General features: G+C 35.6%; 1 protein-coding gene across 1 annotated transcript in view; it reads left to right on the top strand.

Annotated features, from left to right (window-relative positions):
* Positions 1-21,122, top strand: part of LOC124368360 (rab GTPase-binding effector protein 1-like) — an 84,236-nt gene extending 63,114 nt beyond the window's left edge. Inside the window, 2 exon segments of the mRNA XM_046825643.1 lie at positions 1,658-1,845; positions 20,864-21,122. Of these exon segments, the coding sequence (XP_046681599.1) occupies positions 1,658-1,845; positions 20,864-21,122 (447 nt within the window).
* The last annotated feature ends 644 nt before the right edge of the window (positions 21,123-21,766 follow it).

A 21,766-nucleotide genomic window follows, 5' to 3' on the forward strand; every position in this document is an offset into this window, starting at 1 on the left:
AATGATGAAATTCATTGGTGCTCATTATAAATAAGAGTTGTGCACAGCTCTATGGGCTGGTGTTCTTAAACCATAGAGTGCTAGAGAAAATTTGTCCTGTTTACAATTAGTGTGAATTTAAGATTTACAAACAATCCGTTTTTCCAAAAATTTAATTTAATTTTTCTTTTAGGAAAAAGACATGATCAACAATAACATATTTTTTGATAAAAGCTTCACCTGATACAGGCATATCTTCTTGCTGCATTATGCATCGTTATATGAAACGACAATAAAATAACCACAGGTTATTGATTTATTTTTGAGTCACACACTCCAATTTGCTTATCCTGGAATTTTTCAGTCAGAAGTCACAACCATTATGGAATGTGCTCTTAATAATCTTCGTCTGCGGTATACGAGTAGGAAAAATTCACATTTTCACAGATTGCCATGTGACATTGAAGGCGTTGGGACTATTGTGTGTTCAACTCCAAACTTGTCTTGGATTGTTATCAAGTTCTTTCTTCCCTTGAGAATCAATGATGTGACTGTTTGTTGGTTACTTGGTCATGAGGAATGAAAGAGCTGATGCCTTGGCTAACTTGGGCAGAGAATTCTACAAGTTGGAGCCTCAACCGTTCTGTGGTTTTTCTAGATGTAAATCCTTTGGGAGGATGAAATGTCTTGTAGGTTCACAATGAACATGAAAGAGGATGGGGACTGTATCCAGGTCTGAGTATAAGTAGATTTGTCCTGCAGTCGCCTTTACCCAGGGTGGCAACTGATCTTTTTCCCTTAGATAGATTAGTGTCTTCTCAGATTGTGGGTCTAATTATGGGTTATAGGAACCTGAGGAAGCATCTTTACAGAGTCTGCAATCTTCTGGGGGATCCGCTGTTTAGATTATGTGACGGACAAAAGGAAACTGTTATTTGATTGTTCTGCAATGGCAAGGAGGCGCTAAGCCATCTTTGTTACTGGTGGCTAAAAGGGGTGGTGAATTTCCCTAGAAGGACCAGATCAGTTGTTTTCGGCGGTTTGTAGAAATTAACTGTAAACTGGCTGGCTTCATGGTATGCAAAAAGGCCCTTGAGGCTCAAGTGCATGGCAATAGGCTGCCTCTTAGAAGAAGAAGAACGTACATATTAAACTAGAATAAGGCAATACGGATATTACTATATGTTGCGTTTAGTGTGATTCTATAATTATAGATGTATCTTTATACCGCACCTTAAAGGGTTAATATGTTTAACTCTGACTACAAGCACTATGTAAGTCTTTCAGTATCACTACTGGTGTGAAATCTGGAAATAATAAAATGTATAGCTGTGACCAGGATGCCACTCAGAGAGAGGAGGCCCGCTTTATCTCAGCCAGAGTGAGGTGGAGCAGCAGCAAAGACAGCAGCTAGAGAACAGTCTGGCAGCTGAGATCAATGTTCTCAAGTTAGTTTTGTTGTGACCAGGAGCTACAGGAGATGGTACTGAAGTGTAGAGAAGGATCTTATCGCAGCAAGGGCGGGCCAGGAGAGAGCTGAAGCAGTAGCAGCCACCCAGAGAGAGGAAGCCCAGCTGTCATCTCAGCCAGAGTGAGGTGGAGCAGCAGCAAAGACAGCAGCTAGAGAACAGTCTGGCAGCTGAGATCAATGTTCTCAAGTTAGTTTTGTTGTGACCAGGAGCTACAGGAGATGGTACTGAAGTGTAGAGAAGATCTTATCGCAGCAAGGGTGGGCCAGGAGAGAGCTGAAGCAGTGGCAGCCACCCAGAGAGAGGAAGCCCAGCTGTACCTCAGCCAGAGTGAGGCGGAGCAGCAGCAAAGACAGCAGCTAGAGAACAGTCTGGCGGCTGAGATCAATGTTCTCAAGTTAGTTTTGGTTTTATCTTTAATTTTTCTTCTGGCATTTTAGCACTAGTTTTATTTTTTAAATATTTTACATAATTAATTGTTTGCTACAATATTGTAGGCATTTCTTGATTCTAAACTTTAATAGTGGAAGGAAGACAAGAATTCAAAAATTTCTTCATTATATGTTACATAAATAGAACACTATGTTTTCTGGGTTGGAAATCATCCTCTTAAGATAAGGTATAAGATAAGCACAAAATGTCAAAATATAATCAATGTATGACAATGAATGTGCCAAAGTTAAATTTGACAAGGTGACAAGCCTCTCTCCTTTGATGTGTGCATTGTGCCTGTTTCAGCAGTAACATGTTATTTGTTTTTTACATTTACCAAATTGGACATTATATGCTTGAAGTTTTTTACTTATTATTTGTTTTCCTATAGAATTTAAATTTAAAATGTTCATTACTGTACATTGATTAGTTTTAAATTTTTGTGTGTTTGTTTTATCATATGCCTTAAGGTTTTTTGACTCCCGAAGAAGAGAATAGATTTCAGTCCTCAAAATGAAGTGAACTATTTTGTAACATGCAAAGTGGCAAATGTCCTTAATTCTGTTTTCCTTTTAAATCGTCAACAAATTCAATACTGGTTCTAAAATTAAAAATTGAAAACTTTTTACAACTAACACTAATATGGTATGCTCAATAAATATTCCATTGATTATTATAGTTATAGTGTCATGCATGCAAATTAAAGTAAATATACTACATTATTTAAATATTTATTAAGCCTTTTATACTTTTTGTGTTTACCTTTTATAACTTTATTATAATAAAAATTAGCTTTGAACTTAAAAAATAATTTTTAGTTGTCTTGGCGTTATGTGGAAAACAATGGATTTATTTAGCGGAGTACGAAAAATTCAAGCAGAATGATCATCCATATTCTCACAGACCAAATTCACAAAAACCAACATTAATTTAGAACTGATTTTTAACATTGTTCGGAGTAATTGGGGTTTGACAATTAGAACAGTGTCTGAATTTATAAACAATTGATATACTATAAACAATACGTATACTCCATTTCTGGTACATCCATTCCACGGTCTCAGTGTATAAAAGACCTAGGCGTTATATTTGCCAGCGACATGGGATTTTCTGGACATATAGACCACATCAGTAGCAAAGCAAACAAGATGCTTGGTTTCATAGCAAGATTCTCCAGAGGCATCGACAAACCCTTCTGCTCTTCGCTCTCTGTATTGTTCCCTTGTGAGACAGCTTGTGGAATATGCAAGTCCCGTGTGGTCGCCTTACACTGTTGGCAATAGGACGAGACTGGAGGCTCTACAAAGGTGTTTTCTTCGCTTGATTGGTGTCCGGCTGGGTTTTGCCTATCTTGATGTGCCTGTGGAGGAACTGTCCAGCAATCTGAACTTGTCACCTCTTGCCCTGCGACGTGACGTGGCTGATGTTGTCCTTCTCTGGAAGATAGTGAATGGTCGCATGAACTGTCCAGATCTCCTTGCTGAAATCGACCTCAGAGTTCCGGCAAACACAAGATCGTCGAGATCTGCTGGGTCGAAGATACCACTCAACCAACTTCGACTTCAACAGTCCTTTCGCAAGGTTTATTCGCCTGGGAAATCAGGTTTGTGTCTGCGGTGTAGTGAAGACCTGTTTCTTCGATGAGACTTCACCAGGTTCAGCCGGGCTAGGCCCTTCTCCTCTTCTTTCTTGACAAACAAGGATGTCCCCCCCCCCCCACCCCCCCCCCCCCCCACCCCCCCCCCCCCCCACCCCCCCCCCCCCCCACCCCCCCCCCCCCCCACCCCCCCCCCCCCCCACCCCCCATTACAATATACATATAACAGCAATACAACTTGTTTACAGCAGTTAATACAGTTAAATAGTTTGTTTTGAATCAGACCTATCTAATTGATATAAATTTGGATTTTGTCAGATTTATTAAATAACCCCTGGTGTGGTGTGCTATTCACTCAGATTCATAAATCTCCTCTCCTAACCCCTCTCCCTCCCCCGGAGTCCAGAGTTTAGTTACGTCACTGACTAGTTTTATTGATGATGATAATAAGACCTAGGTTCAGTCCCAATAGATGCTCTCCATCCAAGCAATATTAATAATTGTGTAACTAAATCGGCGTCAGTCATTATACTTATGTAAATATTTCTGATGACATTCTCTATCGGAGAATAAATGTGGATTCAGCATACGTATGTATACTCTTCTTTCTGGCTGTTCAGCGATTTAATAACGTTTCAAGGATGGGGGGAAAATCCCCTAGACAAGGAGTCCGAGAGCCAAGTTGACATGTATAAGGACACAGCCTGGTTCTTTCTTGAAATCCATAGAGGAATTTTCAACTAAGAAAAAATCGATTAACGATCAATCGACCAAACGCTAGTTTTGGTGGAAGCGAAATGAGAAAGTTCCAAAGGGGTAAAAAATGTTAAAATATTACTTTTACTTCGGGGTACTTCTTTCATCGTTTGATACACTGAAAGCAACCTTCCGACACGTAGGCTAATTGTATGTTAAATTAGCGTAAATTAACCATAATACAGACCGACTATTTGGTTGAAAGTGCCGACTTCCAGTCTCTTTATCTAACTTTACTGCTTAAATAACTGAAATATAAATTTAAATCAAGAGATTAATCTTTATTTAACAGTCGTAGGTGGTTGGTCGATGAATGCAAACATTGTGACCTATATTCTGTAGTTCGGTTTTAATAATTAGTGTTGTGTTTAGTTTTTTTATTAGGTGCATATTTTAGAGTTAGTGAAGTTGACACACAACATGGTGGTTGTGATTCCTGACTTAGGCGTGTTACAACCCTCTGATATGATTTGTTTATTTTAACCTAGTTTGTAATTATGTGTTAGGTTAGTTATTTTACTTGAAGAAGAGATCAGATTGGAGATATCGAAGCATAGTGTTACTGATTTTTTTCTATCACTGAACGATAGCAAATGTCGGTGAAAATCCTGTTTCCTTCACAATCCTTCCATCGTCAAAAACAAACTTCAAAACACAGAATAATCTTTATGGTACTTTTACCAAGAAAAGAACGTAATTTTAGTTTCCAAACTGTTATCTTTTGGAATATAGAGGGTTGAAACTTATGCTTTTCGCCATCAGTGCGGGGTATGGTAGCACGTTTGAAATTGATGGCGATGGGCGGAAAACATACTTCATCGAGATATTTCACGTAAAAGATAACATACTTAGAGGGTCTGATCACGAATAAACTCGCTAAACTTACTAGAAAAAAGTTGAAGTTCTGGGAACAAAAAACGAAATCCATAGTTTGTTTTTCTAAAGGAGATCCCTGCCCTAGTCGGGTTTCGGCGGCCCCTCTCACACACTAAACATAACAAAGCCATAGTGCAGCATGGTCCTTTGCACAGTGGCGGAGTGATAAAACTGTCTTTCCTGTGGAATTTTCTGTGAGTCTCTCCATCCAAAGGATATTTCGAGACTGAAGTGAGCTAGAGATATAAAACTGTACAAGCAACCTCAGCGAAGCGTTGACACTTTGTGTGGCGTAATCCTATCTTGTAGAGGGGGGGGGGCACTCTTACCCATTACGCGGGCGACTTCCGGCTCACTTATGATCCAAATTTTATAACATACTAAACATCCGACAGTTTTTATTTTTAAATGTTGTAAATATATATACGAACAATATCAATTTCACTCTCAACTTTGTAATCTAAGTTCTTCGATTAACATTTACCTGAAAAAACGCAACCCTAAAATTTCAATAATAAATATAGTTCATTAATTAAATAAACTGAAAAAATTAATGCTTCAGTAAGTTTTTGCAATTCTTAACGTAACCGTACGCGTAGGGTAGGCTTACATTCATTGTAATTCAATGCATTTTTCATTGACGTCCTGGTTAATTACGTGTATTTCAGAGTTCACCTTCACAGTAGGTACTGCAGTTTATATAACGCAGTGGCTTGACTAAGGGGGAAATGAATGGGGGGGGGGGGTGGGGATAACCAGAAACTCAAATACAACTTATTTGAAATAAAACAAAACTTTTCAATCACATTCATCCCCCCCCCCCCCCAAAAAAAAACGAAGGTCTATTTACGCCACTGATCTAACGTTATCCTGATGTTTTAAAAAATAACACATAATATCTCTGTAGAGTTCCCTTATAGTAGGACAATGCCAAGCAAAGATTGTTGAGAAAGGAACACTAATAACTGGTTCAACTATTTATTATCGACTTCTCAAAAGAGTTACCATGTGTTCGTTTGTTCATCCAAAAATAGAATACAGTATTCACGGAACTTTTCATGTGCCAACTCAGTTCGACAAGTAGAGCCTTGTTGCATTTTGGGTCGAATTCCTCGGTCACTTCACTCCTTCACTGTTGATTCTAAACACTTTGCGCATTATCTCCGTCTACATGTGTGGTGAGAAAAACCGATTTAGTTCTTATCAGCATTTTATCTTATCTGTAGAGTGTGACCGGACACCCGACAGTATCACTTCTTTGGCGCTTGTGGCTGGCGGTCACAGATATAGAGTGTTTTCCTCATAGCTTCAACTGTTTCCAATAAAACTAAATATAATTTATGTGGTTTACTAGTAATATAGTGTTGCTTCATTTGTATTTTTCTAAGAATTTAAGCTCTTTATCATGACGTATATAAGGGGTAACTAAGGGTTTCAAGCCCACCCCCATAAATGTTGAACGTCAAGCATTAAAATTACGATTAGCATTTCGTTTCGATTTAGAACAAATTTATGAGGTTTTAAAGCTCAAAATTTCCAATGAAAAGATTCCTGAGTCTCTATTTTTGAGGATATTTTATATTTCCAGAACCATCCAGTGTTTTCGCCACCCGAAATAATTTTCTATATAAGCCACTGTGCTCAACCCCTTATCTTATCTGATCGGCTGTTTATATTTCCTTTCAATTGAATAGAACAGTCTTAACCCGTTATGACGTTTTTACTATGTAATTTTTAGTAGTAGGGGGTTTAGTTTTCGATTTAGAACAAATTTATGAGGTTTTAAAGCTCAAAATTTCCAATGGGAATACTCCTGAGTCTCTATTTTTGAGGATATTTTATATTTCCTTAACCATCCAGTGTTTCAGCCACCCGAAATAATTTTCTTAAAAGCCACTGTGCTCATCCCCTTATCTGCAAATCAATCCCGCAAAATACTATATATGTAATCGGCTGTTTATATTTCCTTTCAATTTGATAGAACAGTCTTATCCTGTTATGACGTTTTTACTACGTAATTTTTAGTAGTAGGGGGTTGATTAAGTATCGCTAACAAATCATTTAAAACTAATTTTTACAGAAACGTTTCCAAGTTGGTAAGCTTGGTATGCGTTTGATTTTAATGATCTTTCAATTTCTTAGCCACGATTATATATGGAAGTACATGATGGCTGAACCTCTGAAAACAGGACAAAAAATTAAAATTTTACTATAGATCTTTCAAATCTGTAGCAATAATATAAATTATGATTAGTCTTTAATCTATACCAACATGAAAAAAGGCTGCATATGGGATATAAAACAGTACCGTATGTATATAAAGATATAACTGTTTATCGTATATTACTATTTACTTTCCAGGAATCTACTTCCGTCAAAAGTATAGCTCGATCATTTTATGGTATTTTTTTTAAGTATTAGCACTGTGACCAAACAATTGTTTATAGCCTAGATAGAACTGCAGTAACGTAACAGCTGCCATGATCACATTCATGTATAGGAGTGGTTGACGAGAATATGTTGCCATACAGTACTGTGTGGACTTGCATGTAGCCCATGAGTTATGTATCATGTATGTGACCGAACAATATTGTTTATAGCCTAGATAGAACTGCAGTAACGTAACAGCTGTCATGATCACATTCATGTATAGGAGTGGTTGACGAGAATATGTTGCCATACAGTACTGTGTGGACCTGCATGTAACCCATGAGTGATGTATCATGTATGTGACCGAACAATTGTTTATAGCCTAGATAGAACTGCAGTAACGGAACAGCTGTCATGATCACATGCCTATGTAGGAGTGGTTGGCGAGAATATGTTGCCATAGAGTACTGTGTAAACATGCATTTAGGCTATGAGTTATGTACCGTGTATAACTTGCATATCAGAAACTGTGACCGAACAATTGTTTATATTTTATATTGTACTATAGTATCATAACAGTTGTCATGATCACATGTCTGTGTAGGAGTGGTTGACGAGAATCTGTTGCCATACAGCACAGTGTGGACCTGCATGTAGGCCATGAGTTATGTAATGTGCATAACTTGCATATCAGAATTGCGACCAAACCATTGTTTATAGCTCAGACAGTACTACAGTAACGTAACAGCTGTCATGATCACATGTCTGTGTAGGAGTGGTTGACGAGAATCTGTTGCCATACAGCACAGTGTGGACCTACATGTAGGCCATGAGTTATGTAATGTGCATAACTTGCATATCAGAATTGCGACCAAACCATTGTTTATAGCTCAGACAGTACTACAGTAACGTAACAGCTGTCATGATCACATGTCTGTGTAGGAGTGGTTGACGAGAATCTGTTGCCATACAGCACAGTGTGGACCTACATGTAGGCCATGAGTTATGTAATGTGCATAACTTGCATATCAGAATTGCGACCAAACCATTGTTTATAGCTCAGACAGTACTACAGTAACGTAACAGCTGTCATGAACACATGTCTGTGTAGGAGTGGTTGACGAGAATCTGTTGCCATACAGCACAGTGTGGACCTACATGTAGGCCATGAGTTATGTAATGTGCATAACTTGCATATCAGAATTGCGACCAAACCATTGTCTATAGCTCAGACAGTACTACAGTAACGTAACAGCTGTCATGATCACATGTCTGTGTAGGAGTGGTTGACGAGAATCTATTGCCATACAGCACAGTGTGGACCTACATGTAGGCCATGAGTTATGTAATGTGCATAACTTGCATATCAGAATTGCGACCAAACCATTGTTTATAGCTCAGACAGTACTACAGTAACGTAACAGCTGTCATGATCACATGTCTGTGTAGGAGTGGTTGACGAGAATCTATTGCCATACAGCACAGTGTGGACCTACATGTAGGCCATGAGTTATGTAATGTGCATAACTTGCATATCAGAATTGCGACCAAACCATTGTTTATAGCTCAGACTGTACTGCAGTGGTGGCATGACATCAGTGATTGCTCATCGCTAAACAATCCGGGAACTGTCCATACATTCGCCTTTCAATTGTTTGCCCTACAATTGAATGATGTTGATTTTCATTTCTTTCTTTTGGCCATTTGTAAGTGCACAAGAAAGTCTAATTCTGCACGTCAAAATATTAAAGGAAAAGTCACTAATGTGTTATTATTAACGTCACTTTCTCTTTGGGCAATGAAAAAATTTGTGGAAAACTTAAATTTACATTTATATTTATAGGTTATATACACAGGCCAAAGAAGATCAGAACAGTAATATAATGAACTAAGCAGACTTTCCCTTGGGTACACATCCCCAATTGTTCATTAATTTTAAGGAGGAGTTTTTTTTTTTTTAATTGGAATATACCTGTGTAGCTCAGTGCGGTAACTATGGAGGGATCTAAAAGGGGTGGTAACAAAGGGTTTCAAACTAAAAAAATCATTATTCTTTTGTAAGGTATTTTTTTAACCTGGACATACTTAAATCTTATAATCAGAAACGGAAATTGTGGTTACATGTTGTAACAACACATGAAGAGATACATAATGGTGATTTAAAGTTTCTTTGCCTTCACAATTAAATAATATAACTTAATATTACCCCAATGAGAAATAATATAACTGTTATATGCGAAACTCACAATCATTTGGTCAACTACAAAATCTTGCTGTACAAATTTGAACATTTTGGTAATATGACCCTTTTGTTACCCTTCAATTTAGACCTTCGCCAGAATTAACGAGTAAGCTGCTGAAAATCGATTCCCTTCTTAGGGAAAATTCTTCTATCGGTTTTTGAAAAACTAAGTTGTTTCTTTTAAGGTACAAATTGACTTTTACGTACATGATACTGTAAAATTTCCTGACAAAAACGGTGCATTATATATTCAATTTTGTGTGTAATTATAACGATTCAACAAACAACTGTATTGATAGGTCCAAAAATATGTTTAATGGTAAACGTAATACAGTGTGAGTTAGAAGTATGGATACACTCTGTTTAGTTTTTGTGTATAAAGATGGAGGGATAGAACTCGAGACACCTTTATAGGAAATAGAAGTGAACCTTTTAGTAACTGTTACAACTTTTCCCATTTCCCAAAATGGGATTTGTGGGGGACTTAAAAATGTTAAATGTAAAGACCCGTTAAATGACACCTCATTTGAAAGGTCTTTATAAAAGGAGAACAGTGAAAACTAGAGCTTTCTATCTCAATGAGCTGCCAGGTTTTACTGGGATGAGATAGAAAGCTCTAGTTTTCACTGTTCTTCTTTGTATATCAATATCTATCAAACTGAGATAAATGTCATTAAATAAATCCCTTAATTCATCATAAGATCTCACCCGGTCTCCGTAGCCTTGCAATAATCAGGATCATAATACGCTCTTGTTCACCCAAACACTACATTTCAATGTAATAAAGTATCACAAAAATACTTTGTGATACTTTATTACTAAGGTCATTAATGAACCCAGCAGGGATCACTTCTGGCTGGTTTATACCTACCAGTTGAACCCACCACTGGGCACTGGTGTTCATGGGCAATTCGATAGGTCTAATCTACTGTGGAAGATGACTGTTGGAGTTGGTGGGGTTTGTTCCCTTACCTCAGAGGCTCTTGTTAACCTCAACAAGGGTGTGCCATCCCCTGCCTACTTTGACTGGAGAGGCTGGTTCAGAGCTGGCCCCCCCTTCTTCCGGGATGACTTTGAGATGTAGTGCCCTAATTCTTCCTCATGGATCTCGATAGGAGGCGGCCCCTACTCCCTAACCCTACCCATCCTGAAGCACTCATCACTCCGGAAGCAGCGCAAAGGTTCTTACAGGACTAAGTGCAATTTATTAGCTTCTTGTCCTAAGAGAAACAACAGGTTTCGTTTTGTAGAAGTTGTTTTTAATGTGACCCCACACAAAGTAGTCAAGTGGAGATAGATCTGGCGATCTTGGTGGTCACTCAATACTTCATCTTCTGCCTATGCAGCGATTTGGATAAATATTGTTTAAATACTCGCGGACATGCAGGCCATATTGTGGAGGTGCTCCATCCTGCTGGAACCAAACTTCACTTACGTTTAATAACCACTGTCATGTAAAACTTTACAAACTGATGTTTGAGATATACCTAATATTTGAGGAACATTTCTTGTTGAGGGACAATGGTTTGTAGCCGATTTCGGTCATCCAGGTTTGGAGAGGTCGATTCCCGAACTATTACAGGTAAAACAATAAAGCTTGGTACATCATTACTGCACCTACAAATATGTACTTTTTAAAATAACTACCTTTTTTCATATCAGGGAGATGGCCCTCAAGGGGTCAGAAGGAAATCTTAAAGGAAAGCATAGGTCATGTAGTACATCTAATTAAAAGTCTTTATTAGTAGAGTACAATGCCACAAATCCAACCTCAAAGGGTTCACTCTTTAAAAAAATATGCTGGTTTAAAGTTTGAAACATTTACAACGTAGGTCCTGTTCTAGATGGTTTACTATTCTTGTCTTAGCTCAAGTTGTGAAAGTTAAACTTAGGAAATGAATACTAGACTTATGAATTAGTTTTTAAGGTAGTTAGTGACTCTTCACATCCACTGGAGGATGGTCTACAAGAAACAAGGAGTTCGGCAAAAAAATTTAATGTAAGCATAGGTCAAGAAGTACATTTTTTTAAAGTGTCATGTAAGATGTACATCACATGAAGTCCAAAGCACAACCTAAAAATAAGAATTTTCTATAATAATAACTGATACCAGTTTTTTTCCCTTTAGCATTCTCTGTGCTAAACAACACCTTTATAATGCTGTACATCTTGAGCTAAGCTTATGGTAAAAACTCCTTATAGCCTTATAGACCATTCTTCATTGGATGTCTACTATCTTAAAAACTATTTATTAAGTCCAGTATTCATATACTCCTCAAATATCCAGTGCTTGCCTTTAATCCTTCATTTAAACCTTTATAAAAACGCTTTAGTTTTTCTATGCTAGTCGTGAGGCATAAGTGGGACAAATTTCAACTTTCTGAGATACCGAAAAGTTGGAGATTTAGTGATGAGTGAGTGAATGAGGGCTTTCCCTTTTAATATACAGTGTGTTCCAAATTTATTTTAACTAGAAGAAAGTTTATGCAGATTTTATGTAAAATAATTTCAATATAGGTACTTATAAGGGAGCTGTTACAGTTTGGCATTTTTGACCAAAATCAGTCTTGTTATTACAAACAACTTTGTCCATTTAATCTTTGCTGTATCTTTTACAGTTTCCAAGATTCTTCAGTTTGCATAAAATTTGGAACACACTGTACAGAGAGATACAAGCTGAAAATGGTTTCAATAATCATATGTAATATATGTAATTATAAAATATTATATAAAATTCCCGTTTACATACCACTGTTCACTGGATCGTTTTAGCAAATAAGATTAGCTCCGATGCAATATAGGTATACATGTCTATTCCATCAGGACTGAGTATAATTACATGTAATGTAATACATTGCTGCTGACTACAGGGCATTCACTACCTGATTAAATTTGAAACTTAATTAATAAAAATAAATTAGTGGTTTAAAAACTTACTCAATGTGGAAATTTTTTACGAGTTGACTCGTTTTGTAGCGACACATGTTTAACACTATTTACTATAATTAATTAAATTTGTAATGAGAATTTAAATAATAAATTCAAATGGATAATTTTAAAATTGCTGAATTATTTTCATCTTTTATTCACTTGGACTAACACAAGCCTGAAAAAATTCCAAGGTAAATTTACAATTAATAAGTATTTTCCAGTGAGTAAATAATTTTACAGCGGTTTTAACAGTTTTAATTAATGAAGGGGAAACAGTAAGCCATATATCTGACAGAAGCCGTGTCAAAATGAATTTGTGTTTGACAAATCTGCACCGGTCGCCCAGGGGATCATCATTTGTCAATATTAGCCGACTGCAGTAATGTCCGATTTATTCCAAGTGATCACCGCTGCGTATTGTTTGCATTAATTTCTATTTTGACAAGTTTTATAGAGTAACATTATGCAAATACGTGTTTGGCTAACATGCGAAATATTGTTTCCAAATTATTGGAGAGATAAAATTTTAACTCGCAAGATTAGTGTGGTATATGTTACCACGGTTGAACTAATAAACGCTCTAACCAAATTTTCAAATACTGTGATATTTATTCAGTACATTAACTCTAGTCCATGACATGTATATTAAAACATTCAGCAATCTGTATTTATTTTTAATAAACATCCTGTCTTAATTTCATTGGTTACTATGAAAAATGTTTCACATATACAGGGTGTAACAAAACGCCATTCAAAAACTTCAGGATACTGTTCCATCAACCAAGAGGAGCTACAAACTAAATACAACCAATAGTCTTTCTCTCTTTGTCTACCATCCGTTTGTCCTTTTTTTAATTTTTTAATTTCAGAAACCAGTAGATATTTTTTTTTAACTGCAATTTTGTGCAATTATTTTTCTTGCCGTCTCAAACCAAGAGAACAATTTTTAATTACTTTATCATACAAATTTCAAGACAACAACCGGTTAAAATGCATAAAGCTTCATGCTGTAAAAACTAATACAATTATGAAACTTTGTAAAGAATAATACAAGTTGCTGCATTCGATTACAAACATTTTGATCCCTAGATACCAAAAATTATTCAGTAAATAGGCACATTTTGTCACCTAAACCGTAAAAATCAGTCAGTAAATAAGGTAGATATAAGCTTTCAACAGTTGTAATGGACTTCAAAATTGTCATTATTCTTATCTTTACAGGATCATAAAATCTGCATTAGAACAGTTAAAAGCTTATGTATACATTATTTACTAGCTGATTTTTATGATTTATGTGACAAAATGTGCCTATTTACATTTAACAACTTTCATTAATCTTTAAATACTTTTATAATCTTATTAGATTTTATGGTATTAAACTTTAAAAACTTCGCCATCTTGAAACTTTATACAATAATATAATATTGATTTTTGTATAGATTTGAAACTGTAAGAAAAATAATTGTATTAAATTTGAGTTTTTATTTCTACTGATTTCTCAAATAAAAATAAAAACAGATACAGACATGCAGGCCGTAAATGAAAATAGATAGATCATTTGTTGTATTTAGTTTGTAGCTTCTTTTGGTTCATGAAGCAGTATCCTGAAGCCTGCAAAGATTGTTGCTACACCCTGTATATTAGAATAAAAAATTATATTTCACCTCCAGTCACCACATCTATTTCACATTATACATTATACACTGCTCAGCACTCACAGTAGACAATTTTTTTAATTTTTATCTTTTACCTTTTATTGAATTTGAACAGTATAAATCAATTTTAGCATTTAATGAAAGATACTTAGTAGCGTAGTAGAGAAGGTTTAAGTTTAAAAGATTTGAAGAGACAATCATTATTATTAAGTAATTTCGACCAACAATGTCAAATAATTGTAATTTGTTTTCAAAAATAGTATAAATTCAGTTGGAAAATAATAGTTTTAGGATAGTTTGGCTATTAAATGGATATCCCACCAGATACACAATATGAATTTGTAGTATTTATTGCAATAAAAAATCCTGAAAAAGGGGTTAATTTTATTATGAAGAATTCATGGATGAGTGTGGGATTAAAGATCCAACAAAAAGTATTAAAAAGGTGATAGCTTTCTGAGAATACTTTCCAGACTGCCCTACGTGTCTTCATTATTTCAACAAACATAAGTGATACAATAAAACATTTCTCATGTTGATATAACTTCTGTTTTATACTATTTCATTGTTTATGTTATGTGTTACAAATTTATAAAATATTGAAGGTAATGAATTTTGAATATTTTTTTATAGTTCTTTTTAATCCTCCACATTTGTTCAATATTATAACATTGTCTATGTATAACTTCAGTATATGTAGACCCTCTACTCAATAAACCTAATCTCATTTGTTTTCTGCACAAAAGCTTGTAGTTCATTTATTTCATTCATTAAAAAGGGATAGTCCCAAAAAACTAAGTACGTCATCTAAAACTACTTCTTGCACAACCCATTGAGTGATGACAGAAGTTCAGAATATTCCAGCCCACTCAAGAAACTTAATGGCAGCCATCTTGATTTGAATCCCGTAAGAACAACAATTTTTTTTCTGTCTAGAGAGAAAGAATCAATAGTCTCTGCATGTAGTCCTCAAAGGGCTCTGAGACTTTTACAAAAGTTAATCAAATTTAAGAGCTCCTGTTCTCTGACAATAGACAATAGACAATAGACAGTTTCTTTATTCATGTACATAGAGTTACAGAATTGGCGTCAAGTAGGTAAAGGTTGACATCCTTGGGGCTGATAAGATACACCCCTATTTTCCTAATTATACATATGGCAGGACAATTTAGCCATATATGTCCCGCTGACTCTTCTGCTTCTCCGCAGAGTCTGCATTCATCAGTCTGGCTTAGACCCACCTTCATCAGTTGTTTCCTATGGAGGCCATGTTCTGCAACAACCCTAATACCAGTAGTATACCCTTCACAACAATATTAGGTTTAAAACAATTTTACATCCTTATTTTCAGTTATAGAACTATTTATTTAAAAACCATACATGAGGAGACCTTTTTAAACCTTATCCTACCCATGTTCATGGACCATTGTAATGAGCAAGGATATTATCCAACAAAATAAGGGGAAAACATGATATTCGATACACTGTTAGATTTACCATATGTTAGGTTAGCAAAAACTCAAGCATCACATAAAGTTATAAGCATCAAATTTTTTAATAGATTACCTTCTAGTGCCCGATCTGTGCCTATAAGTAGATTTAAAAGAGTGTTATATGCCTGGTTAAAAGAAAACCCATTTTATCATGTACAAGAATTTTTTAATATGCCTGACATTGATGTTATTTTTTAAGTCTATATGTTATGTGTCTTTTAAAGTTTTATTGCTACATGTTGTGTTTTTAAAGTAGTCTAGTCATTGTAGTTTATACGAAAAGGTTTTAATCATAACTTAGGCTGTGACGATGTCTATTGCACTGTTTCTTGTGTTAAATGACAAATAAATTTTCTGATTTCTGATTTCTGAGTGCAAAATCAATTGTTCTTATCAAAAGTGCTGCATTGGTAGACAGCATTTGAACATGCAGTATATCTAACTTAGACTAAAAGCCAGATGTCTCAGACAACTCAGCTCCCGGCACTCTCTGACCATGCTTGAGAGATGTATCATTTTAAGATATAATTAATACACATCCAAAGGTATTTTACATTTTTTAATATTTTTATCGGGATTTTTATACGGATAAGACATTAAAAAACCTTCAAGTAATGGTACTTGAAGTGAAAACTGTGCAGTATTTCAAGTACATGAACTTGTCTTTTGAGTACAACTATGTGGATTGTTTTTTCAGCTGAAAAGAACCTGATTTGATTGTTTAAATCTATTGTAGTTATCCGCAGCTTTGTATGCAATTTAGTACACTTTGTACATGTATGGGCACTTCTGACTCAAGTGAGTTATATTTCTGATGGCAAAGATGATTTTACCTTGTTTCCCGGTCAAGAAAAAAAATATAGATTTACAGGTTTGAGAAACCTACTTCTGCCAAAAGACAACTAATGGGTTTAACAATCTTTAAATTTATACTAAAAGTTAGACAGTAACTTTGTCTTTGATATCAGCATTAAGTTACTAACCAAGAACTGTATACTTAATATTTGCTAAAACATACAGAAAAAAACGTAGGTATATTTTTCTAAAACTTTAATTTTCTTATCTGGTTTTTTTTACTCTGTACAAAACAGCGGTTGTAGAAAAGGTTGAAATAAAAAGTACTGTTTTTATCAAGGTTATTCTATGCTTTTAAGACTATTAATATAAACAAATTGAAAATAGTGGTTAAATGAATTAAACATAATTATAGTTGTGCTGTCATAAAACAATGTTTACACCAAACAGTTGACTACTTTTAACAGACTCTTTCAATTATTTTTATTTAGTTTCAGGTCATATTATTGTTTGCTGTAATGCAATTTTAGAGATTAAGATGGGATATTTTGCAATGCTAGAAAACAGTGGGCCCAATGAGATTTTTGAAATAAGATTAATCCTATATGTTAACCAGGGAATCCTAAGAATGTCCATGTAACATTTCAGTATAACTCACTCTTTCATTTATATACTAGTTAGGATGTTCTAGTTGGCATTCCCCTTTGCTTGATCATATAATTTCAAGATTTTTCTGATTTTATAATGTTAAACGTTAAACTAATTACACAAATGAGAATAATGATTTATTCCTTCATATAAATGTATAAGTACATACATTATATCGGTAAATTATTAGGTATAACCTAACCACATATTGAGTTGCATGATTAGGTATTGAATTAATAAAAACTAAATACAATACTTTTTGCGTTCAATAAAATAATTCTGTCCACTCTCTGAGGTGTCTGAAATAGCATTAAACTTCACAATCATTTTAAACATTTGAAAACAAAAACTACACTATTAGCATAATCAATATTTTTATAATACAATTAAAACAAGTCCATTAATTTTTAAACAAACTTAATATGAACAAAGTCAAGTCAAAGTCAAAGCAAACTTTATTCGTGAACGTAGAGTATAGAATATGTGTCAATACATAAAAGTAATTATAAATTAGGCTGACAAATCTCTCCAATTTGAAAATTCTTCAACGGAGTAGAATGTCTTGTCGGCCAGCCAGGTGGTGAGACGTGTCCTGATTGGGAATAGTCTCTTCTCTTCTTTGAGATGTCTTGGCAGTAGATTGAAAAATTTTGCTCCTGCATAGGAAGGTTTTTTGGCAAACATTGCAAGTCTGTGGGATTGAAGGTTGAAATTTACTGCGTTTCTGGTGTTGTGGGTATGGATGTCAATGAATCGTTCAGCATTGCTTGTGAGAATGTGAATGATGGACTGAAAGATAAACAAGGCAGGAACAGTTTGGATACCAAGGTCTTTAAAGGCACTTCTACAAGTGTCTCTTGGTCCCAAGCTTGCTAGCACTCTCACAGCCTTTTTCTGCATTATTAGGACTCTATTCAGATTTCCTGCAGTTGATCCACCCCAAACAAGCAGTCCATATGTTATGTGGGATTCAAATAGTGAGAAATAAGCAACTTTAGCTGTTGCGAGGTCTGTGACAGCTCTAACTCTTTTGAGCACATACAGGGCAGTACTCAATTTGAGGGCAGACCAAATCAACATGAGGTGTCCAAGATAGAGCACTGTCTACAATAATTCCCAAGGCTTTTTAAATTAATACAACTTTCCTTATATATATATATATATATATATATATATATATATATATATATATATATATATATATATATATATATATAAATAGTTTCATGTATAATCTCATATTATTACTCATTTAATCACATACAATCATACTCAGAAAACATAATTTATTAATCCAAAAATTGTTCAGTCTTCAAAAAACTAGCTTCAATCAACAGAAATCTCTTGGCTTACTATGAAAATGCCTAAGGAATGTAAAGCAAACTTGTTGAACTTAAATTATCTATAACCATGTCTAGATTTGATATTATAATCGTTACTGAAACCAATCTTTCTGATGATGTACATGATGTGTACACATACTATGACAACTATACTATCGTTGTGGCAGGTCTCTCTAACCAGTTCTAAATTCTACAAGGGCGGTGTGATTGGTTGCTGTTAAAAGCAATATTGCGTCATATCGCCTGATATCTGGTGTTAATCATATTGAGCACTTGTTAGTCAAGATAGAGCCCTATAAAGACATTAACTGGCTCTTCCCAACCCAACTCCTTAATGGAAGTATTGACTGATCATGACTTCAATGGCATTATAGTAATTGGGGATTTATTCTACCTGTTGTTGATTGGGCTGATCCTTTCAATATGTCCACACTCCTGCATCGAAAATCATACTTTCTCTAATGGAGATATATAATCCTTATCAAGTTAACCCTATTTATAACAAAAGAGATGTCATATTCAACCTAGTCTTATGCTCAAATAAAAGTCCTGTTGTTTCTTTGTAAATTTATGCTCTTCTGCTTGAGGAAGAGAGGAATCACCTTCCTCTTTTTGTATGATACCTTGCAGAAGAAAACTACAAAAGGCTATTCCAAATAGTACAAAATATGACTGTAAAAGATGCAATTTACATAATACCTACAACTCTCTTTCAGTCATTGACTTTACATCCATTCTGAGTTCTCCCAACCTCAATGAAGCAAATGAAAATGTTATATCTGCAATTGCTGCTGCAGTTTAGCTTGATTCACCAATGAGGAGGTTTGGTGCTTCACTCTTCCCCAGATTGTTCCCTAGCAGCTCAAAAAATCTGTTGATAACTAAAAATAATTCCTCACAAACAATACAAGGAGCAACCTACAACCTGTAATTACCTGGGCTTTTCTAATGCAAGAGCATTTTGCAAGATTTCTGCAAGGGAAGACTATTGGTGGAGTTCGCTTCCTAACCTCAGAGGTTCTTGCTAGACTCAACATAAGGGTGTGTCACTCCTGTCTGCTTTGACTGGAGAGGCTGGTTCGAAGCTGGCATCTCTTTTTTTCAAGAGGGCATGACTTTAGATTAGTGCCGTAAATTCTTCCTGATGTATCTCGATTGGAAGCAGCCCATGCCCCCAACCTTATCCATCTAGAATATCTTGTCACTCCGGAAGCAGCACAAAGGTCCTTATAAGACTAGGTGCAATTTATAAGCTTCTTGTCCTAAGAGAACAAAAAAATGGTCTTAAAGTATTGAGGAAGTTTATTAGCTGGACCATTTTTGTGTTTTGTTTAACACATCACTGGCCACTGGTGTTTTTCCAGATGCCTTCAAGTCGGCATATGTATTTAAAAAACTGAACCTATTGATGATATTACTAATTACAGACCTATATCAATTGTGTCAGCTACGTTCAAAGTTTTCAAAGACCTCCTCCTTAGTTTCATCAAGCTCAAACTGCTTGCATAATCTGCTCTCAAAAGCATGTTTTGACTGATAGAAGAACTACCATATCAAATTTAACACTTTTTTAATCAAAGTTTCAAGAAGCTTTTGTCTCTAATCATTAGTTGGATGCAGTGTATCTAGTTTTCTCTAAGGCATTTAACACAGTGGATCACACTCTTTTTCTAAAAAAAAATGCTTGTCCAAAGTTTTGGAAACACTGAATTAAAGTGGTTGACAAATTACCTCTCAGACCGGTGACTATAATTTGCATCAGCTATTTCCTCTGAATTGGTTTCTTGCTTGGAAGTTCCTCAGGGATCATTGCTTGGACCATATCCTTTCTCATTTTTCATAAATGATCTGCCCGAGGCACTTTAGGGGAATTCACTTCTTTTCGCTGGTGATGTGAAGATTTTCTATATCATATCTATGCAAGCCTATAGATCTAGGAGGATGTATATAAACTTGATCACTGGTGTGAGGCCAATAGAATGAACCTCAATACTAAGAAGTGCCAAGCGATAACCTTTCACCGTAGTCACTCTCCAGTAATTTTTAAAAATACAGTATGTGGTGAACCCATAGCTCGTGTTTAAGAGGTAAAGGACTTGGTGTCATATTGACACCCTCATTAAGTTCTGAATCCCATGTACTGAAGATCTGCAGTAGAGCAAACAGAATGCTTAGATTCATTCTTCGCTTCTCAAGACACTTATGGCTCCAATATGGCTCACCAGTGTGGAATCCTCATTAGAAATTTCTCATTGAGGAACTGGAGAGTGTTCAAAGGAGATTTGTCAGCGTAGTAGGAATTAGGAAGGGGTTTCCCTACCAGCAAGTTCCCATTGAAGACCTGTCTCAATATCTGGGGCTCCACTCTCATGGGAACCACAGTTTTTCTGCTGGTGTGCTACAACATAAGATCCTTAAGGGCAAGGTTGACTGTCCTGACTTAATGCATCTGGTCCAATTCAGAACTCCAACATCCACTCGATCCAGCGACCTGTTCGTCAGGCAACACCAATGCACTAACTATATAGCAGATTGATGGCCCAACTTCAAAGATCTGGAAACAGTGTTGCTGAAGTTGTTGACTTTCTAGGGCAGAGTCGGTGCTCCAGACAAAAATCGCAGGACATTCAATTTTATTTCCGCCATCTTGTTTTAGCCAGCCGTGACGATCACCATTGGCTAGACCCTCTGGTCAGTCGTAGGTGGTTAGTAGACGAGTGAAGACGTATTGTGACCTGTATTCCGTAGTTCAGTTTTAATGATTAGTGTTTTGTATAGTTTTTTTATTAAGTGCATGTTTATAGAGTTAGTGAATATGACAAACAACATGTAGGTTGTGATTCCTGACTAGGCGTGCCACAACGCTTTGGTAAGATTTGTTTATTTTAACCTAGTTTGTAATTATGTATTAGGTTAGTTCTTTACCTGAAGAAGAGATCAGATTGCAGATCTTGAAACGTAGTGTTACTGATTTCTTGTTTCACTGAACGATGGCAAATGTCCGGAAAAATCCTGTTTCCTTCACAATCCTTCCATCGTCAAAAATAACCTTCAAACAAAGAGGACAATCAAGTTGAGGAAAAATTATTTTGAGGCTTCAATTTATATATCCAGATAATTTATTATCTACAGCAGTACGCTGCTCTATTATTATATATTTGTATTCATTGTTTTTATTGT

Source organism: Homalodisca vitripennis, chromosome 8, assembly GCF_021130785.1.
Source record: "Homalodisca vitripennis isolate AUS2020 chromosome 8, UT_GWSS_2.1, whole genome shotgun sequence".
Classification (NCBI taxonomy): Eukaryota; Metazoa; Arthropoda; class Insecta; order Hemiptera; family Cicadellidae; genus Homalodisca; species Homalodisca vitripennis.